Source organism: Camelus ferus, chromosome 16 (assembly GCF_009834535.1).
Source record: "Camelus ferus isolate YT-003-E chromosome 16, BCGSAC_Cfer_1.0, whole genome shotgun sequence".
Lineage (NCBI taxonomy): Eukaryota > Metazoa > Chordata > Mammalia > Artiodactyla > Camelidae > Camelus > Camelus ferus.
Genome location: NC_045711.1, coordinates 2269654 through 2296679, shown reverse-complemented (window position 1 = coordinate 2296679; position 27026 = coordinate 2269654). Strand labels below are relative to the sequence as shown.

General features: G+C 49.5%; 1 protein-coding gene across 6 annotated transcripts in view; it reads right to left on the bottom strand.

Moving 5' to 3' along the window:
* Positions 1-1006: 1006 nt before the first annotated feature.
* HNF1B (HNF1 homeobox B) overlaps positions 1007-27026 on the bottom strand; it is a 52222-nt gene continuing 26202 nt past the window's right edge. For 2 of the 6 annotated variants that reach the window (XM_014559011.2, XM_014559025.2), the window contains exons 5-9: positions 22251-22411; positions 17508-17643; positions 13197-13391; positions 10661-10779; positions 1968-1988 (exon numbers count right to left, since the gene is read on the bottom strand). In XM_014559011.2, the coding sequence (XP_014414497.2) occupies positions 1968-1988; positions 10661-10779; positions 13197-13391; positions 17508-17643; positions 22251-22411 (632 nt within the window). Of the gene's footprint in view, positions 1989-10660; positions 10780-13196; positions 13392-17507; positions 17644-22250; positions 22412-27026 lie in introns of all 6 variants that reach the window. The other 4 variants (XM_006173585.3, XM_014558999.2, XM_006173584.3 and 1 more) reach the window with 4 other exon arrangements.

Sequence of the window (27026 nt, the reverse complement as noted above, 5' to 3'; positions counted from 1 at the left end):
AGCTTGAGACTTACATTCTGTTCCTCTTCCTGGAGCTCCCAGGAGCCAACCAATAGGACAATCTCCACCAGTGACAGGGAATCTTGGCCTCACCTGACACTTGGTGCTTGGCCTTGGCCGAGTCCTTTTCAACCTGACCATGAGTTTTCTCTTGACTACTTCATCCCAAATTACATTGCCCGGGGGGGACCAGGAGCCAAAGGAGGTCAGCATTTCCAAATCTATCCATCCCTGCCCTGGGCACTCAGTCGATTTGTCTGGCTCACCAAGAACTGCGTCTTCCTCTGCACTGGGGTTTTGAAAACCCTGTTGCTTGGGGCTTGGTCAGCATGATGCTCTTGCTTACATCCAGCCTGGGAACTGCTCTGTCTGGAAGCCAGAAACCACATGTCGGTAGGTCTATGCTGCACAAGAGAAGAGATGGCAAAGAGGACAGGTCCAGCCTCCTTCTCCTGGAGTCAACACTGGGTTATTTGTGGCAAAGTCCCAGCTGGCAGTGTTCAGGCCTTTGGTTTTTTGTGGGGTTTTTTTGGACTGTCTTCATCAGCATCCCCACCATAGGAGGGGATGTGGGGAGGAGGCGTTACCCACAAGAGCCCATTCTCCTGACTAACAGCCCCACAGAAGGGAGGAAAGGCTAGAGTTCATGCTTAAAACGAGGTTGAAAATGTTATCCACACGGTTTCTATTCTTCCTGCTTTTTATCTGTTCCCATGACCAACAGTCACCAAGAGTTGGCTCCATGTCCACTCCTGTGAGTTGCAGGAAGAAGACGGGATCGCCTCCAGCTCCTGCCAGGTCCCCTCTGAAGGGCTTGTGGAGTCTGATGGGGGGCGGGGTACCAGATTCTTCTTACCTTCGCAGTAAAGCCGGCCTGGAGACCCTGGGACGTGCAGCAGTGAGCCTGGTGGAGTAAGTGGAAAATTCCATGGAGGCCAGGGGCCAGGGGTTCTTGGACGAACCGTGGCAGGGGAAGTGTCAGAGACAGAAATATGAGACTCTGGGCAGTGATAAAATAAATTGTTTTAATGGGAGGTTTTCTGAAAGGGCAACTTTTTCTTGTGCTATCCAACAGCCAGCTTCCCTGCCTGGGTTTTTTTTTTTTTTTTTTTGGGGGGGGGGTGGGGGGGTGTCCTGGCTGAGGCCCCAGCCCCACCAGAAGCTAGGACATTATCTGACCCCATGTTCAGCCCTTCCGTGGATCCAGAGATGTGTCTTAACATCAGAAGATCAGAGTTAGCTGGCAGTCAGTCCAAAAGACACAGTCCCTGTGTGTGTCCAGGCCTGAGGAAGGGGGCAAGGACTTCACCGCCGCCTTAGATATTTCTTGCTGGGGGAAGAGAGAGGGGCAAATCACTTTGAAAATTCGACTCTGACCTTTACAAAGAAAACTAATAGACACTTTAGTATTATATACAGGGCAGGGGGGAGAGGAAGTGGAGGGGGAAATTGCACTTAATTACAGTAGTTTATAGTTTACACCCATTGGACAAATTTACTTCTTTAAAAGAAACCTGAAGATCAGCCGGGATGGGGGTGGTGGGGGGAGTTGGCTGATATTTACAGTGGGTTTGGCTCAGTTCAATAGCACGCGTCCTCCTCATTTCAGTAACAGATTCAAGTTTTCACGTCAGTTTGTTCGATGAAGGAGCAAAATGTAGACACTCCGGCTTTCTCGCTTCCTCTTCCGTGGTTTCTCGCCTCCCGCCTGGAGGGCAGATGGGAGTGCTGGACACCGTGGGAGAGGCATCGTGACAATACTGCGTAGACGGGAGGCTGGGCTTCGGGCCGCGCCTCTCAGAGCGATTGTCTGTCCGAGGCGCCAGCAGGACAGGACGTCAGGTGAGCAGGGACCTCGCGCAGGTGCTCAGCGGGTCACTGCGCTTTTCCGTGACAGCTGCCCGGAGGGTGATGGTGTGGAAAATAGGGTCCTTGTTGCTGTGCACAAAGTGAGTGATGTGTGGGCATCACCAGGCTTGGAGAGGACACTGCAGAGAGAGAGGAGAGAGAGCTCAGCTGTGTGCACTGGGCAGGGAGCCGGGCCATTAGTCGGGCTTCTCCGGGGGAGCTGAGACCCAACTCGGGCAGCAAAGAGCTGGGGCTGCAGGCCTGGGGCCCTAGTGCCCGCTCCATCCCGTAGGGCTGGTCCTGAAACACACTCCCTTTAGGAAGACCTGGGAGCAGGCTTTCCTGGCCACTTCCGAAGAGAGAAGTGAACTGCTGCAGACCTTGAGATAGTCATAACTCACAGACCTTTATCCTGAAGTTGGGCTCCTCTTTCTGTGAAAGGGGTTTTATCAACTGCTCAGTGTGGTGACAGCTGATGGGGAGCACTTGCTTGTTGCAGAAGTAAGGGTCTCTTCCTAAGACCTCTAAGAGCAGGGGTCCCCCGGGGCCCCTTCCCAAACTGGGATGGACCCACGAGTAGCAGAGGTCCTGTTCAAATTTGGATTCTGGTTCAGTGGGCCTGGGATGGGCCGAAGAACCCGCACTTGTAATCTGCTCCCAGGTCGGGCCGATGCTGAGCTCTATTCTGAGCAACAAGGCCATAAAGCCCAGGAGAAAATCACCCCTTACTCACAAACGATCCATCAGGGAAGGAGCGTGAGACACAGCAAAGTGCTTTCTACCACATTTGTTACTATTAGGATGAGAATCTCAGAGGACTGGGGAAAGGACCCAATGGCTTGAAGGCCTCTGATGCTAGGCTTCTGGGGGGGCAGGGAGCAGGAGACCCAGCGTGAGGGAGCCTCTGAGAGGAGCTGCACCCCAGGTCCGGCACCTCACTTCCTGGGCCTCGTCCATCTCAGCTGTTCACAGAACATCATTGCTCTCCTTTTCCTTCCTGGAGTCCCCTTTCCTCTGTGTTGTCATCTTGGCAGAAGGTTCTGTCCTTAGGCTTATTCTCTCAAGATCCCCCTCAAACACACACACAGACACACACACACACACACCTGCCACTACTATTAAAGGTCTATTATCCCCCATCATCTCATTAATCGGTGCTCTGTGTATGAGGTTGACATTACGTCCACTTTACAGACTAGGAAAACGAGGCTCAAAGACCCTGAATGGTCCAAGGTTTCAGAACTAGGAGAGTGTGGAGCCTGCAATTCAAACCAGTCCTGGGAGACCTCCCAGCATGCATGCTTTCTCTCAGGCTGAGGTTAGGAGCCTTCGACTAGCTTTGTGCTCTCGGTCAAGCTCCTCTCTCTGTGCCTCAGTGTCCCCACCAATACAGTGGAGGTGGTTGAGGGGTGAGATGGGCTGGTACGTGGGCAGTGCTCCATACACACAGGGCTTGGCATAACTGTCCTTATTAACCCCGGGCTGCCCGGGGTGCCTGGTCCACACTGATCCCTCTCCAGTGCTCTTCAGAGCGGGACTGAGTGGTGCGTCCGTGTGAGGGGCCAGGTTTCTGGCCCTTTTACGTTCTCGAGGCCCTGGTCAGGGTCCTCTGATACCCTTTGCCTCCTCTGCCTCCCTCCACCCACCCCTGATCTCCGGTCTCTTTACTTCCCACTATCAGCCTTTTTCCAATTTTCAGATTTCGGGTTGGAGGAGAGAGAAAACGGCTTGTGACCTTGCAGGTTTCAAGAGAAGAGCAAACATGGGCAGCAGATAAGGAGACGCCAGCGAGATTCTATGACCTGTCATTAGGGATGGGCTTCCCAGCTATCAAATGTTTGCTCACATAATAAAATGGTGGCAGAGCTCTAAATGTTGTCAAAGGAACTAGAGTTATTTGCCCCCTCCCGAGTCTAAACACAAACATCTGATAAGGGGTGCACCGTGCTCCCTCAGAACGGAGGCCTTGCCCGGGGACCCCTGGGGGACTCCAGAGCCCTTGCCTGGAAGGCAGGGTGGCTGTGGCAACTGTTAGGGATGTCCTCGCTCTAAGATTTGATATATGTCATATATATATATATATATTTGATATGTATAGGAAGAGCTAACATTTGTCACAGTCCTACTGTGTGCCAGGCTGCCCCGTGCTGAGTAAGGGCTTGACACACATCGCTGCCTTGGGTCCTTAGGTCAAGCCTTTGAGGTAGGTAATCATCATTCACCCAGTTCACACATTTCTGAGATCTATGAACAAGCCCCTGTCCCCATCCCCACAGTTTACATTCTAGTGAGGGTTTTGAATGATAAACAAGTTAAAAAAAAAACACACAAAATTTTAGGTGGAGGTGAATACTCCAGAAAAATATGCACGGTAAGAGGTCCGGGTGGCTGGCGGCAAGAGGGAATAAATCAGGGAAGGGGATCGGGAGGTCAGGCCCCGCTCTCTGAGATGGTGACATCTGTGCTGAATGACACGAGGGAGTAAGCTTGTAAAGATGTGCACTAAAGAATATTCCAGGCAGAGGGTACCGAGAAGCAGAAGTCCCGCGGTGGGATGGCTCCAGCTGTGGTTCAGCTGAAGCCAAGTGACACTGGGAGGAGAGGCAGCGATCTGAGCCCACAGGCCTTGGAAGTCTCCAGGTCAGTCTGGTTACAACAGGAAGCCAGGGGAGGGTTTTGACAGGGGACGACATGATGGATTTCCCTTTTCTTTTCTTTTTTTGAACGGAGGTACTGCAGATTGAACCCAGGACCTCGTGCATGCTAAGCACAATGCTCTACCACTGAGCTATCCCCAAGAGCTCACTCTGGCTGCTGTGTGGTGAACAGACCACACCCACCCCAGTGGGGCAAGAGCCAGAGCGGGAAGTGAGGGGTCGCTGCAGGAATGAGAGGCAGGGGCTGGACTGATGGGGTGGTGAGAAGCAGACAGATGGAGGATGCCTTGTGAAGGACCCCTGGGTAGAACTTACTGATGAGCTGGATGTGGGTGTGGACTATGTAATTATCAAGGGTACTTTCAGGTGGCTCCCCTGAACAACTGGTGTCACCTTTGGAAATGGAGAAGCCAAAACAGGAAGCAATTTGGTTCAGGAAAAATTGGGGCAAAGTGAAGAGCTGTGATTCTAAGCAGGGTCAATTGGAGAGTCTTGGCAGATATATTAGGTGTGCATGTATATGTGCCAAAGATGCAGCGGGTTTGTGAATGTGCACTCGAGGGAGAGACCTGTCCTGGAGACAGAATTATAGGATGCATCGCTGTGCACATGTGATCCGAAGCCATGGGACTAGAGACCACCCAGGAGTAAACATGGAAGCGAAGAGGCCAATGAATGAGTCCCAGGGCCCTGCAAAAAGTAAATGTTGTGAAGATGAGTGGCCAGCCAAGGAAAGGAGTGGCCAGTGCCACAGGACGAGAACCAGGAATGGGTCATGGCCTAAAATCCAAGGGAAAAAAGGAGGGTGTGACTGGCTGCGTCAGAGATAGGGTTTGGCAACATGGAGGTATTAGTGAGCTGGACAAGAGAGGTTTCAAGGATGTGGGGGCAGGAGAGAGGGCATAGCTCAGGGGTTCAATCCCCACTACCTCCATTAAAAAACAAAACTAACTAAATAAAATAAAACTAAATAAACCTAATTACCACTCCCAACCAAAAAAAATTTTTTTTAAAAAAGAAGTCAGAAAAAAAAAAACCAAAACAATGTGGGGACGAATGCCAGTCTGGAGCGCTCTCAAGAGAGAGCTGGGGGGTATACACACAATGGAGTACTTCGCGACTCAGCCATTGAAAAGGAGGAATTCTCGCCATTTGCAACAACATGGAGGGTATTATGCTTAGTGAAATGAGTCAGACAGAAAAGACAAATACTATATGAAATCACTTATATGTGGACTCTAAAAAATACAACAGCTAGTGAATGTAACAAAGAAGAAACAGACTCACACTAGTGGTTATCAGTGAGGAGAGGTAAGGGGGTGGGACAAGACGGGGGCAGGAAATTAAGCGGTACAGGCTACTATGAATAAAATAAGTAAGCTACAAGAATATATTGTACAGCACGGGGAATAGAGGCCATATTTTATAATAACTATAAATGGAGTATAACCTTTAAAATTGTGAATCACTACATTGTACATCTGAAGTTTACATCATATTGTAAGTCACCTATACCTCAATTAAAAAACAGGAAAAAAAGGATTGGGGGGGAGTAGAGACAGGGAGGACAGAAAACTCACTTCTAGTATTTGTAAGTTAGATTAATTATAGCTCTATTAATTAAAGGTAATGATTATAATTCCAGTTTTGTAGATAAGGGAACTGAGATTTAGAGAGATTTTAAGTGACTTGCCCAGGGTCTCAGAGCAGAAAACGTTGTGCTCTTAACCACTATGTAAGATGACTTTCTTTTATCTTCTGAATGGGGCATCAGGAAATGCCCTTTGCCACTGGAAATCCTCCTTTCCAAGCTCGAGAGACACTCAAGGTTGCCAACGGGGAAAGCCAGGATCGACCCAGCTGCCATGGACTGGGTGTTTCCAGCCAAGCACTGAGCTGAGCGTTCCACAAGTTTTATTGCGTTTCATCCTTTCAACAATCTCACTATGGAGAAATCATTATCTTCAGATTACAGGTGAGGAAACTGAAGTTCAGAGAGGCTAGACCTTTCCCTTTGGTCACACAGGTGGAAAGTGGCAGAATCTTTTTTTTTCAGACTTTTTTTTTTCCCTAAATGGAGGTACTGAGGATTGAAGCCAGGACCTTGCATATGCTAAGCATGTGCTCTACCACTGAGCTATGCCCTCCCCTGGGGGAGACTGAGTCTGCCTGACTCCCAGGTCAGCTCTTAACCATCAGCCCACACTGCCTCACCGCCTGTAGGGAAGGCTAGGAGGTGCGGCGCAGCTGCAGGGGGTTTATGATGAGGGTGCTGCTCACCTCCTTCTCATCCGTACCCCTGATTGGTGACTGTTCCAGGTGTCCTCTCCTGACCTCTCTATAAACTAGGAAGTGGGGCAGTGGGCAGAGGAGTTCTGGAAACAGGAGTCAGCTCACAGCCTGCCCACACTTGTTCTAACCGATTGGTGCCCGCAGCGATCTTGTTTCCAGGCTGGCGGGGTGTTGTTTTGCAGGAGATCCACTCAGATGGTAACTTGCCAGCACCCAAGGGTTGAGAAGGGGCGGGGGTGGGCATAAGTTCTGGAAAGGACGGAGGGCAGTAGCTGCAGAAGGACTTTCAGCAAGAAAATTCTGGCCTGAGAGGTCCCTGAACCATGATTCACAAGGCCCTGGGGCATGTCTGTCTTGACAGTGGCAAAGACTGGGGTCAGACAGATACAAGGTCAAATCTTGGCTTTAGCGTTATACCAGCATAACCGTGGATTATTTTTAAGAGTACTTTAAAACTGGATCTTATATATGCATAAATGAATCACTACACTGTACACCAGAAATAAACACAACATTGTAAATCGACTATACTTCAATAAAAAAGAAAAGAAAGAAAAATGGATCTTAGAAGGTGAGTGTTGTTTAGCAGATTTGGAGTGAGAAGACCAAAGTCTGGAACTCCGTCTCCAGATCTACCATCGTGTGAAACTGGCCAGATTCCTCCCCGTCTCTGAACTTCAATTTTTTCACTCCACGCATAAAAATTTCTACCTTGCAGGATGGGGGGAAGGATTAGCCAGGAAAGGTAAAACAGAAAATCACCTGAGTGCTGTTTGACAAATGGGAGGCACTCAAAAAATGCTAGATCTGAATTTATTCATTCTCTCATTCATTCATTCATTCACTCATATTTATTGAACATCTACGAAAGCCCAGGCATTTGGCTAAGCACAAAGGGCTTGGATGCTGTGAGAGGCCATGAACTATTTGAAAGGGCATCCATGTGTCAGGAGGAGACTGGGAAGCAAAGCTCTGGAGCCGGAGGCGCAGTAGGTGGGATGCGCTTGAGAGATGCTTCTAATCCTGAGACATGTTATTATCAGAATCTCCTTTGATCACATGTAGACCAAGCAGCAAGTTAAATATTGAAGGAGCTGATGGAAGGTGTCTCCTGCAGGATCACAGACAGAAAGGGGGAAGGGACAGGGACAAAGCTCCCACTTTGGGTACGTGACTCCGTACCAAGCACTCTCTTCAGGCACTTGGAAGATTCTGTAAGATGGAGGTGAGGTTTTCCCCTTTAGAGGTGAAGAAACTCAGTCTCATAGTGATGAAATTAACTGCCCAAGGTCATGCAGCAGAAACAACGAGTCAGGATTAACTCAGGTCTGCTGGCTTTTCCCAGTATCCCACCGGTGCCTCCCTCTAAAGCAGGATGCCCGGGATGTGTCTCTGTTCAGTGTGCACATCAGCACACGAAAGATTCTGAGAGGCCCTGCCCTGTGGGATTTCTGTTTAATTCAGCTCTTCCCCCGACATATTTGACCAAGGAATATTCTTCTCCTCACACCCTGGGCCCCTGATTCCTAGCAACAGTCTCAAAACTCTTTTTGGAAAATAATACTTTAAAACAACAACCAAAAAAGCAGAATTGCCACCATTCTCTTTCTGAGCTCTGTTCTCACCCTTCGCCTTTGGAACAGAATTTGTACACATTTTCTTCACCTCGGGTTCCTTCTGCTGTCACCTCGACCCTCCTTTTACTTCGTTCTGCCTTTCCTATTCCCTCTTCTTCTGCAGTTTGTAGGAAGATAGTTTCCTGACTGGATTACAGTACAGGGGCTTCATTTTTACCCTTGTTTCTGACTGTTGAAAGACCACGAGAGCAGCAGTTACCATGGGTATTTAAAGGTGGGGACTGGAAGACAAGCATTGTTTAAGTGGAGAGTCCAGGATTTAGAATCAAAGACCAAAGTCTGGAAGTTCAGCTCTAGAGTACCACCTGCGTGGCTCTGGGCAGGTGACCCTGCATCTCTGAGCCTCCGGTTCATTTCTTTGTACTTCTTAGGAGGTTTCAGTAAGAAGATAATGATGAGATAATGTTCATGAGGAGTATGAACTGTAAAGTGCTACACGAAAAGTTTTATCCTTGCTAAATGTCATCATCATCCCAGGGGTGAGTCTATCCCCAGACTCCTGGAACGCCCAGGGACGTGGAGACACCTTCACGGTAGTTCTAGGGGGCCGTTCCTGCAGCTTCAAGGTCGGCTGGCCACTCTGTCCAGTGGAGGGGAGAAGCCGTCTGGGGGCCGGTGCAGTGTCTCCAAGAGCATCTTGAAGCATTTTGATTAAGAGACCATTTCCTGAATCCAGAGGACTTGTTTCAACAAGCAAGCATCAAAGTCAACTTGGGAAAGACAGGAATAATTAATCACAGTCCTGTCCAGAGCTGCCCAAGCGGCAGATGGATTGATAAACCTTTCAAAGGGGAAGGTATTCCCAAGCAGGGCTGCTGCGCCTGGCTGCCTCCCTGATTGAGATTGGTGAGCACAGATAAATGTTTTCCCTGCTCACTACAAAGAGTGGGAAATCGCACAGGAGTCGAAGGGCAGGGCAATGGGGGGTGTCCTTTCATCTTCCATTGGGTGAGAGAAGAGGAGCAAAGCAGGTCCCACACACGTCTCCCTCTCCCCCCAGTTCCAGGGCCCGGATGCCCAGGGCATGTGTGTTTCAGCGCCTAAGACGTGCCAGGCATGTAACCGACGTGACATCATCCAATCCTCAGAACAAGTAGATGTTATGATTTGTTTTAAAGATGAAGAAAACGAAGGCTCAGGGAGGTCAAGGTCACCAGGCAAGCGGCAAAACCAGGACTAGAACCCACCTGCTCCACCACGCGGCAGGACCCGGAGGAGACGGGGACAAAGGGAAGAACAGAGATGGCTGAGCCCGTGAAAGAACTTGCTCAGAAGTCCGGGATGAGGTGTGACTTGATGGGAAAAAGACCATCAACCAGACCAAACCCTGCAGAGAGCCTCCAACATGAAGTTCAAGGTTGTCACCTACTTATCTAGCAATCAATAAAGGCCAAACACTTCCCACGCCGCGCAGACCCCAGCTACTCAAAAGTCCTATTGTGTGGCTCTGGAATTGTGACCCGCGCTCAGACACCTTGTCCTTTTCTCTAACTCTCACTACAGCCCAGCCGTCCAAGCTGCCGCGATGAGCCTCACCGCTGGTGGTCTTTCCTACCCCCGCCCCTCTGCGCGGAGGCGGGAATTAGTCATCAACTGAAATGGCAACGAAGCCCCTGGATTTCTGACTTTCAGTGCACTCGGAGTTGATTGTAAGTTTCTCCATAAAACATGAAGGGAATGCAGGTCCCCTGGCAAGGCCAGGCTGTCTACTGGGGACTCCCTGTGGGTTGGCAGAATTGGGTCATTCTCTGAAACTTACAGCGTTTGGGGACCAGCATGAGTCCTGGATTGAGAGAATCAGCCTCAGGACCGCTGACTCACTATTCACTTTCCCCATTGGTTATCCATCCATCCAGATTCTCCATCTCCCTGGAAAATCCTCAGGGTTCCCTCTTGCAAAGCATGAAACCACAGAAGGTCTGACTTCCTGAGCCCTCCTTGGAAATACCTTCTCTGTGGATCACTGATCAATCCACTGGGGAATCCTCAATCCCAGTGCCTTTGGGCTCTGTGTAATCCAGTCTCCAGCAACTTATCAAACTTCAGTACTCATGTAATGTGCTTGTTGGGGATGCTGGGTGAACAGTAACCCCTTTACCCTGCGACCTCAAGGATTCCTTTGCAAGTAACAGGGGAGCCTCGGCGTCGTCTACACTTGCCACGCTCTCCGCACATCAGTAACCCCAGTCATCACTCCCCTCCCCCCCGCCTTCCTGCCAGCATTACCTGTTTACTGGAAGACATGTTGGTGAGCGTACTGATGCTGCTGGTATCTGTGACAACCATTGCAGATGGAAACCGGGAGGTGTGGGAATACTGGGGGGGTTCCTGCTTGTGTGCGTACACTGGAGAGACAGTGAAGACAAAAATCAAGGTGTCGATCACACAGGTGTATGCACAGCTACAGACCCCCCATCCCATACCACAGCTCCTGTTTCTCTAGGCAGATAAAAGGGGGTGGGTGGTGAGGATGGTGATGTCTGGCAAGGCAGTGTGATGTGAAGAAAAGAACGGCCATGTGTTTAAATCCTGGCTCCTTAATCAACTTACTTAACCTCAGTTTCCTCACCTGTAAAATGGGAATGGTATCTGTTGTAGGATTAGAAGAGATTGTGTTTAAAGCACTTTGTACCAAATAAAGAGCTTTGTACAGCGCCTGCTATGTACTGGCGGACGGCACTTCAGTGGTGGGAACACTTCTGTTCCCCACAACTTTCAGTGAAGTATGAGATGCCTCGGCTTCACAAGCAATCTTTTGGTATATGCAGTGCAGCTGAGATTTTAAGTCAAAAAAAGTTCTAAGGAGCTGACAAACAGGAAGGAGCTGGCCAGCACGTGCTTACTGTTTCTGCCGTGACTCAAGTACCAGATCTCATGCTAGCAACTGCAGATTAAGTCACGACTGTAAATAGACCCAGGGTGCAATTAATTGCATAATTCCGGGCTGTTCCGGTTTGCACTGAGATGCCTTCTGACATCACGAAAATATGAAGGATGATGGACAAGAGGAGATTAGATTCAAATAAAACCTCCAGGGGCATGTGGCTCGCCTTTGTCCAGTAAGTATCCACCAAGTCTGGATCCTTTGATTCAATGCTAGTCCATCCAAAAGATTCACATAAATTCCAGGTCACATGACCAAGCCAGAAAGCACGTGTATGTTTGGCCTTGAGGGAAGGAGCAGCCTTTTCTACCAAGGAATCCTCCAGTAGGGAATGGGGGTGAAGGTCATGGCCTGCCACCTCAGCTTGTCCCCCCCGCCTTGGAGGGAGGCTGGTTATTTCCTGGTCCAGGGCCCCATGGACTATCTTCATAGCCAGCCAGGCCAGCGGGGCATCGGCAGTCCACAGGTCACTGGTGACCACTCTGATCATCCCACCCAGGCCTCGCCAGTGAGGAATCCTGCTCAGGTGAGGGGCTGGGGGCAAATGGGAGGCATATTTTCAGGCCCTGGGAGGAAGGGCAGGGGAGCACATGTGGTCCCAGACGCCGCTACAGGCTGTTGGAGATTTTTTAGAAGCCACGAAAATGTGATTGGAATGTGAGATGGTACTTAGAAACCAGCTCTGCAAGCCTGGGGCGGGATGGAGCCCCAAGTGTGGAAGAAGGCTGAACTTGGCTGTTGCCCTCAGATCCACAGCTCTGCCCGAGGCAGCCAGGGCAGAAACTAAAATCCTCTTCCCCATACCTACCCCTTCCTATTAAGGAATCCTTTCATAAATCATCACTTGCATTTTTATAACTCTGAGCCCTTACCAAACACACTTCGTACCTATTTTGTTCTATTTCCAGAATGACTCCATACACATATTATTTCCATTTTATCACGAAGAAACTGAAGCTCAGAGTGGCTAAGGAACTTACCCATGGCTACCTAGATGGTAAGACTCAGAGCCAGGACTGAAATCTAGGTCTGTCTGATTCTAAGACTGTCACTCTATTCCAGACACTACTCTGGTGGCCCTGTAGGACCATGCTTGAAACAGGGGAGCCATCCTTGTAGGCCAGGGGCTAGAGCCTGACCAGACCAGAGGACTGGGGGCCTGGGGCTCAGGATGGGATAAGGGAGAGACAGGGGCTAAGGGTGGGCGGGAAACAAATGGTTGACAGGTGGACTTAGGGTAGGTGTAGAACTTGGAGGTAAGAAAAACCTCTGCATGGGCGGGGAGGGCAGAAACTAATATTCCTTATCCAGGATGGTATGCAGGTGGTATTTTCCACCCACGTTCAGTGGTTCTTAATTAGAGATGTTTGGGGTGTGTAAACTGGAGGGCATGGGGGAGTCTAGAAGATTTTTCAGTTTCAGGAAAGGCAAAGAGGATGCAAATTACACGCCAAATCTGATCATTTGGTCAGGGCTGCCTGGAATTTTGGACTGAAAAGGCTAAGGTGAGGCTCGCTGGGAAAAGGTGCCATGCTTGACTAGGGATCCCTTCCACGAGTGCCAGGGTGGGGAAGGGGGGCCTGAGTTCATTCCACATCTATGCTACCACATCTACGCTCTCTCCCTCCAATTCCCCTGTACACGTAGACCTTAGCTGTCCTCTTCAAACCTTCCCCCGGAATCCTGGGGGGTAGAGAAGAGGACCAGAAAAGGCAGAGCATCACATGAGAGTTATGCTTGAGAAACTGTCTTGGTTGGTCATCGGTAGGGAAAAGTGAGTACACCAAGAAGCTTCCAAGAAACTACAGACCCCGAGAGGGAAGAGGCTGGCGGCTGGGGACCCTTCGGGCTCCCTCCCCGACATGCCCCTGTCCTTACTGTGTGAGTTCTGCAGCTGAGTCACAGCGGCCATGAAGGGCTGCTGGGCCATGTGGCTGCCCGGGCTCTGCTGCATGAGGGGCTGCTGGTGAGGGCTGTGCAGCTGCTGGGAGAACTGAACAGGCTGCAGGGCTGCCAGGCTGCCGGCCACGCTGTTGATGACGGGGACGCTCTGAGCTTGGGAGGAGTTGAGGCCTGTGGGGACAAGAGGGAAAGGGAAAGATCAGGGATGGCTGCAGGACGACCTGCAGGACAGGTGAATGGAGGCAAATGAAAATTGATGGAGCCCCCGCTATCTGCCAGGCCCTGGGCTGATCCCATTATGTAAGACACTGTAGGGGAAGCGATTTTATAGGCCCATTTCATAGACCCCAAATCTGAGGCTTGGAGAGAGAGATCAAGTGATTTGCTCAAATTCCACAGCAAGTTGTGGATGGAAATGGGCTTTTGTTTTTTTGAGTTTAATTTTTGCTTTTATTTGCCAGTGTAATTTAACTATAGTGGCTTGCAAACTTTTTTGACCTAAAAAATACATTTTACATCACAATCTAACAAACACACACAAATATGTATATAACTGAAACTAAAGTTTTGTCGAAAAATGTCTACCCCGAGTTTTCTTGTTTTTAAGACTTTTTTAAAGCAGTTTTAGGTTTACAACAAAATTGACAGGCAGGAACAGAAATTTCACATACATGCACTCTCCACACATATGCACAGTCGTTATTTTTATTTACCAGAGTGGTAATTTTTTTTTTAACTAAGGATGAAGGTTTGTTGACACATCATAATCACCAAAGTCCACAGTTCACCTTAGCTTGGGCAAAAGTATAATGACATAGATAGGAAATGGGCTTTAAACAGATCTGACCGAGGCCTGAGAGTCTCCCAAAGTCATCCTGTGATCTCCCAAACGTAGCCCCCTTGAGGTTGCCAGGGTCCTATACTTGCCACCCTATCCATCCATGCCTGGCTCTGAGGGAGGCTTGCCCTGGTGCCCTCAGGGCAGAGCTAAAGGCATCCACTCTCAGGTGCAGATTATTGTCCAGATCTGTCTGTCCAGCAGGGGGCAGGAGTATGCAGGGACCCACTTTTCTATTAAAAAACCACCTCCACAGTCCTGGGGGTATGAAGCCTCAAGACCCTCTTGCAGCAGGTTGTGCAAAGACTGGAGAGAGGTCAGGTGCTCATTCTCTTTACTGTAGCGGAAAGGGGATAAAACACTGCAATCTAGCCAATCTATGAAGCAGGTTATTATCTTATCTGGCAGCACAAGGCTGGTGGCATCAAAAGGACCAGGTACTGGAAGAAGGAAGTAGTATGCTGAAGGCTGGCAGTTATAGCAGGTGGTGTCATCTTTCTGTTATGTCTATATCCTGAGGTTTCTTTAGAACTGCAAAGATCAAGTCCTTGGTACCCATCCTCCATCGACTCCCTGGGCGGGACTCTGGGGAAGGCAGCTGAGGCCAGGTGGGAGTGGGGACAAGAGGATTAGGGGAAAGATACCCCAGCCTCTTTCCTGGAGCTACCAGGGTTCCTTTGACCTTGCTTTCTGGGAAGTGGGGGGAAGAATGAGACGGAGGAAACCCAGCAAAATGTCTTTTAGGCCAATGTGGAAAAGATACCGGGAGAGCCTTTCCTGAGATGCAGGGGGTTCACGGGAAGTCCTCCGTGGAGATAGCACAAAGACCTCAACAATTGCCTGCTCAGAGCATTAGCTGATACTGTTATCAGAAACCTAAAAGGTGAGACCTGTGAGCAGAAGGGAAGAGGGGAGTGAAACCCCCTCCTGGCTCTCCTGGGCGGGGCTGGGCAGGCGGGGACCCCTGATGCTCTCAGAATTGCGCTATCTCCAGTTCCCCAGGGGCGCAACTGCTCCTCCCAGCAGTGTCTCACCCGATACCTTGATGTCCCGTTTTCCTTTCCTACCTTCCACTATGGTCTCAATCTCTAAGGAAGCCCCACAGATGAGCTGTTTTCCCCAGAACCCACTGCCACTGCTCTTTTTGGGAGTTCTCTGCCCAGAAAAGCAAATTATGCTGTCTAAAGTAGATGACACTGGAGGGCATAGTTCCGAAACCTGCTTGTGTTTTAGAATCTTCCTGGGGAGCTCTTTAAGAAATATACATTCCTCAGCCCCACCCAAGACTTAGTGAGTCAGACCCTTCCTTTAGAGGTGAGGCCCAGGAATTTTATTTTCAACACAGTCTGTGACCCTGATGTGCCTCAATTCCAGGATCGAGAGCCATTGATGTCATTCTAGCTCCCACGCGGTGTGACTCTTAGCCTTTCCATCTGTTTTCTGGGCACTGGTTCCTGCTTAAGAAGCGTGTTATCCAGTCCAGCAGATGAGTAGAGAACGGGAAACTGGCACCACTGGGTAACCTGTTACCACGTTCTCCTTGGGGCACGGCAGTCCCGAGGCAGGGCCCACCTACTCAGCAGGACAGGAGCCGGCTTTCCCCCACCCCAGCAACTTGTCTCTCAGTTCACTGGCCTGGCGTGTGGTGAGCAGTACAAGGCTGGACTCGGTTATCAGTTCTTCATCCTGACACTCCATAGGGCAGGGCCACTGCATCTCAGCCACGTTCTCTGATGACCTTCCTTATGCTCCCCTCACTCCTAATACATACACGCACACACCTCCTTCTAAGGTCAGTGTACACTCTGGTGTTGGCCATCTGCAGTAAGAGATTAAGATTATTGAGAAGACAGAAAAGTATGGGTGAAAAAAATTAGGAGGAACAAAACTGAGAAACATGTAAACTAGCCTCAGGGAAAATTTTAATTCAGATAGAAAAAAGAATAGACATAACTAAGAAAATATTTAACTGTGTGTGTCAGCCAAAGCTCGATGTGGGAAGGAAGAAGGCAGGTGGGGCAGTTTGTGGATCATTTTGGTTGTAGAATGAAAGAGGTGGGATCGCTCACCCAGGGGCGTCCTAATCAAATCTTTTAGAAGGCAAGCAAGCTGGTTTCGGGCATCCTATCTCATGCTCAAACCCTGGTACTGGCCTGGCTACCATAATCCTGGAGAAGGCCCTGTGAAAAGGTAGTGCATTTAAAATAACTGTTTTTTTTTTTTTTTAATTTTGTGAGGCCTCTAGTGGCTTCTCCATTCTCAATTCCCTTTGTAAAAGGGAATGTGGAGGGTGTCCACTCCTGAGCGGCTGGGGACAGAGCGGGAGCTACACTTTACTCAGTCAATGTGTGAGCCTCCTGGGGCCTAGCCCTGATTTGCCCTCTAAGAGCGCAGAAGTCCTTCTCTTCAGAAGTGGTCCCGGGCTAGAGCTGGTTTAGGGAGAGAGGAGGGAGGAGAGGACAGAGCAGGAACCAAAGAGGTGGTTGACGTGGGCCCTCGACACAAGGGAGGGCAGGAGGACAGCGGGCGAAGGAAAGATGAACAAGGTACCGCCCTTAGCTCTTTCCCAAGAGTCCTCAGGAATGCTTCCCAGGGTCACAAGGAAGACCTGGACTGAGCTGTCATCATGGGCCTGAAAATACGCTGAACACTCATCACACGAAAACTCGGCGAGAGGCATCCCCGGGCCCAGCTGCGTCCGCCTTCCCGTGCCCTGGAGTGGCCGATCTGTGATGGGGGTCCAGGCTCCCTATGGGATGTGCGTTCCCGGGGCTGGAAGGACCTGACTCCTCATCCTGTCTTCAGGCTAAGGCAGAAACAACCTATTTCTCCTTAAAGCTGTCCAGGCTCAGAGAGGCTGACAGTTTCCCGCAGAGTTCCGTCTCAGGGTGTTTTCACCACTGGCCAAGGAGGTCTCGTCCGACCACACAAAATTCCCCATTTAGAAGGAAACCCCTCATGTCTTCCTCCATCTTGCCCAATACTAAGACATCAGCACAGCCTCCTGGAAAATCCACCACCTCCTTGGGGATCTTAAAGGAACACCAGACAGAAGTACAAGCTACAATATTACACACACTCGTGCTTTATCGATTCACAAGCCTGTCTACACCCATGGTCACCGGATTGCCTCAGCAACCCATTTTACAGATGAGCAAACTGAGCCTCATAAAGGTCCAATGACTGGACCCAGGATGCACAGCCGGTCAGATGTGACCAAGATTCAACTCCAATCCATAACTTCCTCTTCTTTCTGGCTAAATAATCCAAATCTTGCTAAGAGGGAGATAAGGTATAAAATGAGTTGAATCAAATCTTCAAGTGGTGGGTGATTTTGAGAGGGGGTCTTCTTTAGTTCTTTTTGGCTTAAAAAAAAAAAGATCAGGTTGACTCCTCTCCCACGCTGCCCCTCCCTGCCCCCACGTTTTCTGACCGAGAACAGAGCTTACTTTGTGCAATGGCCATGACTCCAGAGAGGGGGGTCATGATGAGGTTCTGAGATTGCTGGGGATTGTGGTGGGGCAGACTGTGAATATTCGTCAAGGTGCTGACGGGGGGCAAACCTCCTCCTGAGACTGAGATCTGCTGGAGAGAAAAAACAAGAGTGGCGTGAGTGGGACCGGGACTGTGGAGAACGGTGTCCAAAATGACATGGCGTCGCAATTCCTTGGCACAGCGAGGTCTCTAGTTCATTTATTCACACATGCATTCATTCGCTACCAATTATTAACCACCTACTGAGGGATAGGCTCTGTTTCAGGTGCTGAGGATAGAGTGGTAAGCAATACTGACCATAATTGCCTCTATTTGCTGACTACCTGTGAATTACTAGCCTGCCTTAGAGATCCTTCAGCGCAGGTGTATTATATGATTGTCACTCGCTCACTTTGGAAGTAACCTCCTTCTGCTCTCTGCCTTCCATGTTACTGATGCTAAAGACACGCGATTGTTAAAAATGATGACTGAAGAAATGCTTCCGGGATTCCCGAGTGGAGCAGATCAGGGCCCAGGCAGGAGCGCAGGGAAGCTTTCGCTGAGTACCGGCTCTGGGAAGCATTGCTCAGGCATTAACTCACAAATCTTACTCTACCCAGGAGGCAGACACTTTTGCTTTTTTTCTTTTTTTTTCAGACACTTCTGCCATTCCCATTTCACCGATGAAAAAACTGAGGCTCAGAGTAGACATGCAGATTGCCGGAGAGCCAACAACTAGCAAATGGTACATTAGCTATTCAAATCCAAGTCTGACTCTAGAATTCAAGTTCTTTATTCTGGAGGACATTCCCCTACACCTGCAAGTATCACTAAAGTTTGTTTTGGGGAGATCAGCCATTATTGGGCTTTTTCTACTTTTTCCAAATCTCTATTATACATTAAATTTTTTTTTCTCTTTGGCGAGGAGCTGCTATTGTAATGCAGCTGAATTAAAGCTCCTTGCCAAAGCTATGTCACTGTTATATTTTAATGACAGATTAGTAAGAGAAAGCTACTAGGTTTTGTGTAATTTTTTCCAAGGCCACTCTGAATCCTTTTATTAAGGACTGAAATCTTTTATTTATTCCTAACAGTGTCTTTTCCTTATTGATTTTCTTCATCTTTTCAAGTGCACATAGAACAGCATCACAAGCATACAGCGCTGATCGGGTCGCTTTCTTGTTAGTGCCGCTGTCTACATGTCATACTGCACCGGTTAGAACTTTCTGAAGAGTAGCTGACAGTAACGGCTGTAATAGATGTGCTTACTTTAATTCTGTGTTATCAGAACCCCCCCCCCCAACGTTTCCCCATTAATTATAAGGAGCTTTCGGTTTTGCGCACGCACACACACACACACACCACTTTTATTCATGATAAAGTAGTTTACTACTTATAATTTTAAAATAATTTAAAAAATGATTACGAAAGGACTGTCCTCCCCGCTCCTTCTGAACTAACCCAGACACCCTCGCTGGGGACGCTGACAGGTGAGTTAGGGTTGGGACACAGAAAGCAGGTGTCAGACGAGCCTTCTCCTTCTCCCTCCCCTTCTTACCCAGAGCTCCTCAGATTATAGGTCCCACAGCCGCACCCAGAGAAGACACTACCTCCTGCCTTGCCCTTCTGATCAACCCCTGAGCTTCCAAGGTGAATTTGAAAAGGAAAGAAAGAAAAAAAACCAAACAGGCTTGTTTGTGTTTTTCAAATGAGCATCAAGAAATGAGTTAGGGGGTCACATGACCAAGAAGGAATTCTGACCACATCAAACAAGAGGGAACCAGCTTGTTTGCTGGACTTGTTTTTCAAAATTTCAGTCATTAAAAAAAAAAAAAAGAAAGAAAGAATGAAAGAAAAAGAAAAAAAAAAAAAAATCAGTGACCTGCCTTCAGACTTACCCTGAGGAACTCAGTCCTTTGGAGAAAGTCAAGGGAGGGACAGTAATCTCTGCCGTTTGGTTTTAATGGCGAAAGACAAACGTGGGTGCCAATGATCGAACAATTTAAATGTGTATGGCTGTAGAGTTAGTAAAATGCCTTCACTGATTGTCCTTAATAGATAATGACACAAATAGGGGAGGAGTCATGATTATGATCATTGCCCTACATTACAGATTAAGAATCTGAGCCCTAGGGAGCTGAGTCTGAGTTAAGTCTCCATGTCACCTGACTAGGAAGTGAGGAAGCCAGAATTCAAATCCAGTTTTGCCGGAGTTTAAACCCCACACTCTTCCTATTTCGGGGTCACCTTCGTCAAGTTCCTTCCTGCTCTAGAATGCAACCATCATTTTCTGTTGCCTCCAGGAATGAGCTTCTTACCATTAAGCTATACGGTTCTGACACTGAAAGCATCCAATACGTGCCTTTTTAAAACACAAGGCTCAACATGGACAGACCACACGCAACCCTCCACGTGGCCGGCTCTTTGTGGACACGTGCCATTTGGGCACGGGCTGGGGGACACAGAGTACAAAAGAAAGCTCAAATGGATCAGCATTATTTCCAAAACCAGTCTCTGGAGGAAGGTTTCAAACGCAGGTCCTATCGAAAGCCAGCACACAGAGACTCATTGCTTGTAAGGGGCTCACCCAAAAAAACAGCAGTGCCACAAGCAATCCTCACACCAACCCTGTGACGCAGGCATTGTTATTCCCCATTTTCCAGGATGAGGAAACTGAAGTTAAGCAATGTCCATCCTATTGCTGATAAATAACAGCGCCCAAGATGTGAACACACTGGTTCCCTTGCCTGTGTTATTTTTAACTACACTCCACTCTTGTCTCTGGTGGACTAAGATCTGGGATGGACTTGTTATATATTAATCGAGAACAGACTCTTGAATGTGGGCATCCAGTGATGGTGACATACGAGCCAGGGTGTTGGAAACTAGTGAAAAGCTGGTCCCTGCAAACAAGCTCCCAGGTGTTTGCTAACGCTGCGGTGTGCTGTCTTGGTCAATCATCAATCCAATAACATACTGCTCATTAGGGCGCTGCCGAGCAGAAGAGGAAGGAAAAAGGGTGTCCTGCAGCTGCCTTTGGAGCGCCCTGGCCCCGAGTGAGGCAGTTTGCTTCTTGGGAGGAAGGGCGGGAGGGCTCACAGGGAAACCCCAGGGACCTTCCAGCAATAGGAGAGGAGACTTGGAGGGTTTCATCCACTGAGAAGTCGGGACGTCTCCTGCAAGGCCCCCTCCTCCAGGGAAGTCTGGGCAAGCCTTTCACTTGTTTGGGTCTCCATGTGACTTGGGAGAACTCACGCATCCTTGTCTGTGCCTCTCACGTGGTTTTTGGTGAAGCAGCAGCTTAAGGGATGAGGAGCAGGCAAGGGGGCTGCAACATGCCTCCCACAGGAGCATTCCTCATTTCCATTTGCAGAGACCACTACCCAGGAGTGATCAGCTCCAGTCTGCAAACTAGATTTGGCTGGGCCTGGCGCTCCGCTCAGAAACTACACTTTGTTTATTCCTTCAGGGAGCTGGGGACTCAATCGCCTGTGACTTACTGTGCCTGTGTTCCCTACATAGCACACACGTCAAGGTCTAAAATGGCATCTGCTCCCTGCCCCCTCCCCCTGCTCGGCCCGACCTGCCTCTGGGTCAGACACCTTGAGGGAAGGCGTGCGGCTCCACCTTGACCATGGAAACCAGGAACTCGCGGCTCCTCCCTCCCCTGAAACACGGAGCATGACCATGACCTGAAGAATCAAGTTTTCCATATCCTTCCCTTCTGAGTGTCGTAATGCTTGTGTTCACTCCCCTGCTGCATTTGTGCTGCTGGAGAGTTAGAACGTTGAAAATTCCACGTCAAATAGCCTATTCCTCACCGAGTGTGCCAAACTGACTGCCTAGTGGTGGGCTATGGTTATGGGCATAGAAAACTTCACTTAGAGCGAAGAATACCGCCATTCATCTAACCACCACCTCACTGTCATTCACCGAATATTTACCATCACAAACACTGTGCTGAGTACTTCTCCTGTGATCACGTTTGTTCCGCCAACAGCCCAAGTGTTATTACCCACATTTTATAGATGAGAAAGAGAGTGCTAGAACCCGCCCAAGGCTACACAGCTATTAAGTGCTGGAGCTGGGATTTGAACCCTGGGTCAGCATCATAACTTCAAAGTCAGTGTTTCCCACTCCATCTGTAAGCCCCGCCCCACCCCGCCCCACCCCACCTGCCATTTTGTGCTGTGATCTTCACTGGCCTGCCTTCCGTCAAAATCCCAGGGCAAGAAGCGCCTCCACCTCTTGTCATCCACTCAGTCCTGACTTAACTACTCTCCCTGCCAGCACCAGGGGGCTGGCGAGGAGAAAAAGGGGGCTTGTTTCAAAGGGAGGTGCTCTCCGGGTTAAAAAAAAAACCTGGCTTTGGAGGCCCTGGGTTGGGGGGGATGAATGAACATTTTATCAACTCAAATGTCACTGGCAGCCCCAAAACAAACAGTGTCCCACCCGGCTTGCTCCTTTATGAGGCATTCAATCAATAAAATGAGAGCAGAGCTCTGTCAGATTTATTGGCTGGGTTCAAACCGAACACCTCTTCCACCCGCCGAAGCCTGGGTCACCGGTCCTACCTTTCCGTTCCAACTCTGGACGCCCCCGTTTTCGCCTGTGGGGCTACAATGGCTCATTGTTTGAGGCAGGCCTTGTGAGAAGTTGTGTTTGTTTTGCCTCTTATCTTATCAGCTCCAGAGCTACAATGGCCCAGGTGTACTCACCATTTTACCATCAGGTGAGAGGAGATTGTGGCCCGGGTCCAGGCTGGCTGGAGAGACTTGCTGTAAAACCGACTGGCTAGTCACCATGGCGCTGTTGCCATGGTGACTGATGGTCGAGGAGGAAGTGACCTCATTGTTTCCCTGCTGGCTGTAGCGCACTCCTGCAAAACAAGGCAGACCCAACAGCCAACATTAGTGCCCCCGGGCCTGGGGAAACGCCTGTTTTCACGGGTGGATGACAAGGGGAAAAAAGTTGCCTTCTCTTCCCCTGTCTACCCATGAGAAGTTATCAGCTGTCTTTCTCTCGGGTAGAGGCCGCATGGCCTCCTCTTGAATTCTGGAATGTAAGCTCCGTGAGGGCAGACGTTTTTCTCTGCTTTGATTGTTGCTGTATTCCCAGTGCCTTGGCACTTGGTATCCACTCGCTAAATATCTGCCAAATGAATGAGTGGATTCTGCTTGCTGATACTTCAGCAGTATAGTTCTTCTAGGATTTAGGGCCTTCTCTTCTTGGCTGGAGAATTTTTGTTCTCCAAAATGCCTTCTAGAAATATTTCCCTGGCATTGCTTGACTATGTAGGGTTGCAAAGTAGACATTGACCCATCTTCCAGACAGCCACGTGCCCAGTGACCATTCCCAGAGGCCGGGGACACAGGCAGAACAGGATGGAGATGGGGCCACAGCTAGGAGTCTTTGGTTATGGAACTCATGTTCCTTTGATGGGGTCCCATTTGGCTGACTTCCGGGGCCAGGGGAAGGTGCGTCTGCCCAGAGGTGGGGCAGGGAGCGCACACAGGGGGATGAGGTTGTTCAGTGAACCACTGCAGTTTGGTCAGCAAGGGAGGGGAAAATCAAGCATGTTTACAGCCTCACTGCTCTGACCCTCCCTTTGGCTCAGGAACCAAAACGAAGGTCTGTGCTCAGGAAAGCAACAGTGCTGGGCAGAGACCAGGCAGCTGAAGGAAGCTTAAAGGGGAAGAGAACCTGGGCCCAGTTTGCAGAGTCAAAGTCCTGCTTAATGCGCCCATGAAACAGCCAAAGACAAAGCCAGGGGTGGTTGGGGCATCTCACCCTCAGCTCAGAGCTTAGAAAGACAGTATTTGCTTTTTTTGCTTTGGATTTGACAAGAAGGTTTGGGGGGTTCCCACCTGCAAGGGAGGGAGACCAAATGCCTTAGGCTTAGAATCATTATTATTATTATTTTTAATGGAGGTGCTGGGGATTGAACCCAGGACCTCATGCATGCTAAGCATATGCTCTACCACTGAGCTATGCCCATCACCCTGCCCCCACTTAGGCATGGAATTATTTGGAGAGGCGGGCCCTCCCTCACTGCATTTGCCCAGTTCCCCAGGATGAAATATACAAATCCTGTTGGCCTGCATCCCACCCCACCCCCCACCTTGCCTCCTGCCCCCATTGGAGCCCCACCTTCCCGAGGAGGCTACAAAGGTTCTCGGGGGGGAGCCAGGCAAGTTGTCACAGCCAGCAGCCTCTAATCCACTCAGACAAAGCTTGTCAAGAAAAGACCAGAGCCGGTTTTCCTCGGATTGTCCGAAGGACGTTACCCAAGGCTGATATGACCTAGAGCTTAAGAGGGCTGGGGAGAAAACAAACATGCTCCAGCAGGGTTCTAACCTTCAAGAACAACTGGTTTGACTAAGAAGTGGCTTGATGCCTGCTCTTTGGGCTTCTATTGTTTGTTTCCCTCATCCTTTGATTCAAGGGGCTGTTAGTGGGGGTGGTGTTGGCAGCGGGACAGCACAGGAATTTGGTAGTTATAGGTCTGGGGCATTTATTTTGGGGGGAACAGGAGCCATGAAGTTGAAAGAGAAAACATCCACATCTCCAAACCCATACCCCCTGCCCCATCCTGTCTGTCTGCCTCCGTACCTACCTGCACGCAGCCCCCTAGGTCTCCTCTTTACCACCCTCTACATCCCATTGGGTTAAATCAGGTCCTTTTTCTCCACTCATATCTGCCACTGGGTTCCCAGCAGAATGCTTTATCTAGGAGAAGAAAGATCTGAAACTTGTGAGCTCAGAAGACAGAGCTAGCTAGGTCCAATAGAAAATGGGGAGACGGATTTCAAATCAATAAAAGGAAGGATTTTCTAACAAGGAGGGATAATGGGAAATTATATGCTCTGGAGCTGGACAAACTCGTGTTTCAATCCTGACTTTGCTCTTAACAGATATGTGATCTTGGGAAAATCACTTCTCTCTCTGTGCCCCAGTTTCCTCTCATAAAATGAAGAGAACGCTTCCTGAATAGGGCTCGTTTGGATTAGGGATAACGTCTCTAAAGCTCCTAGCAGAATGCCAAGTGAATGGCTACCATGGGGATGGGTGCTGCTGGGGGGCGGGGGAGCTGGTGTGGGGATGGACCCCAAGATATTTGCCCCAAGACTCTAGACTTCTAGACAACAAAGGGTAGACTCTAAGTACTGAATGGAGTTACCTTTCCATGGAGAATTGTTTCCAAAGAATCCTGCTCTGGTGGAATCACTGATTCTCTGTCCCGGAAGCAGTTTGGGAAGGACTGGCCCTTGCCCTCGTGTTCTTTCCTTTTGGAAAAAAAAGGCTTCACCCTGTTTTTCTCCGGCTTCCTCTGACTCCCTGACCAGCTATTTACCTCCCCGAGATGCTCTGCTCCTGAGAGAGCAGTGATAACGCTGGGAGTCAGGTGTGTTTGCACCTCCCAGCCTGTCCCCATCATCGATTCGGTCTCAAGTCAAACAGACGCTGATTTTTAGCCTATTTAATTTGGCTGAAGGAAGAAGGCCAATCCTCTGATGATCAAATATGGGTTGTAGGGAGCCTTCTTCCCTCCCCTGGGCGACATAATTATTTATTTAAAAATAATTAACCAAGGATATCCGCAGGAAACAAAAGCCTTCTTTACCAGGGAGCCTGGCAGGAGGGAGGCAAGAGCCATTCCTTAGAATCCAGGCGGCATAGCCCAAGGCTGCTGTGGTTTGCAAGCCTTGTTTTCTCCCCCAGGAGAACTTCATTACAGGAGGCATATAACGGTGGAGCTGCTCTCTTTAAAGACTGATGGGCTGAGCCCTCTGCACATTCATTTAAAGATCTCTGCTTGTGAGATAGCGTGTGGCTAGGGAATAGGGGATCCCTGTTTTGATCTCAGCTCTGCCATCAGTGCATTGGGTGAGCTCCAGTGTCCTTACCTCTAAGCCAGAGGACTGCCTGCTGTGGGGAGGGGCCATTATCACTGCAGAGCGTGGTGGGAGCCAGGCACAAGGCTGCTCATTCACTCCAGATTCACCTGTAACCTTTCCCACTGATGCTCCTCTCACCAGGAATTTGGCAATCGCTCCGGCTCCTGAGAGGGTGGCTCTAATCAGCCAGCTGCCTTAAAAGGGGGTGTGGAGGTGGAGGGTCTATCACAAGGTCTCTGCTGGAGAGACTAGGAATAGGTGCTCTCCTTAGAGGAAGGAGAGGCCAGGTCCTTGTGTATTTCACAAACTCAGAAGAGCGCTTGAAAGGAGGACGAAAGCAGGACAGGCCCTGGTGCCAGGTGACCTGGTTTAAATCCTGGCTCCACCACATCACAGCCGTGTGACCTTAGGGAAATCAACCTCCCTGAGCTGCAGTTTCTTTATTGTTAACAATTTCCATCCCTTAGGTCATCGGGGAAAAGACTGGATGAGTTAATGGGTATGAAACGACCCAGACCATGCTTGGGACGTACCAGTTCCTCGAGACACATCCCTTCCTCGCATTTTGGGGTGGTCTTTGTCTAAAGCACATTTTTAGGCAGGCTGAGTTCACAAAACTTCACTGAGCACCTATCATGTGCCAAGCACTGTGCCAGGGAGCCTGTGTTAAGAAGTGGAATGGCATCTTCCCTCCTCCCTTCACCACTGCAGGCTCTGAAAATGGGCACTGACTGGCCGAAGATGCCCAGTTAATAGCCACGAGGTCCCATAGGAGAAAAGGAGATGCCAGAAGGTGGTAATGTACCTTCCACTCACTTCCTGGCTCAAGTCACTAATTGGCCACGTCCCCATCGCTGGCCCCAAGAACCACAGCAAAAAGCATCTCAGCTGGAATCCAGAGACATCCCAGAGGTCTTGGCAAGGAGGTTATCTACTCTCAGCTGTTCCTAGTCCTCAGCATCACGTGTGATGACTCTATTTCAGAATTCCTGACAGCATGTGGGACACAGACAAATCATCTGGTTTCTGTCCAGTAGGACTGGTCAGAAGTGACAAAACCTGAAAGGAGTTTATGGTTCCAAGACGCTGGCATCTCCATGCCCTGCCTTCCTGCACCAGGACCCATCTCCAGGGCACCCTTCACACTGCTGCAGCCTGAGATTTCTTTCCACCACAAAATTGCACCATGTCACTGCCTGTTTGGAAACCTCCAATGGCTCCTCACTGCCTTCTGGAAAAGCCTTGACACCTAAGACTGGCAGAACTGAGCCTCTGTAACTCTAGTCTGCCTTATTTGTATCATCTGTCACCACATCCCATACAGCCATACTCTCATTCTGCCATCTCCTGCATCTGGGTCTTTGCTTATGCTGTTCCCTGTGCGTGGAACACTCTTCCCTTTTTCTCCATGTCACATCCTTTAAGAAGGCTAAGTGTCATCTCTTCTGAGACGCTCTCCTTAACTCCTCCTGCTAGTTATCTGCTCCACCCTTTGTATTTTACATGCAGTAGAGACTCTCACAGCAGGAGCTGATCACCCTATGCTAAAATGCTCTGATGATATGTTCACCTCTCTCTCCCTCTTAAAGAAAGAGA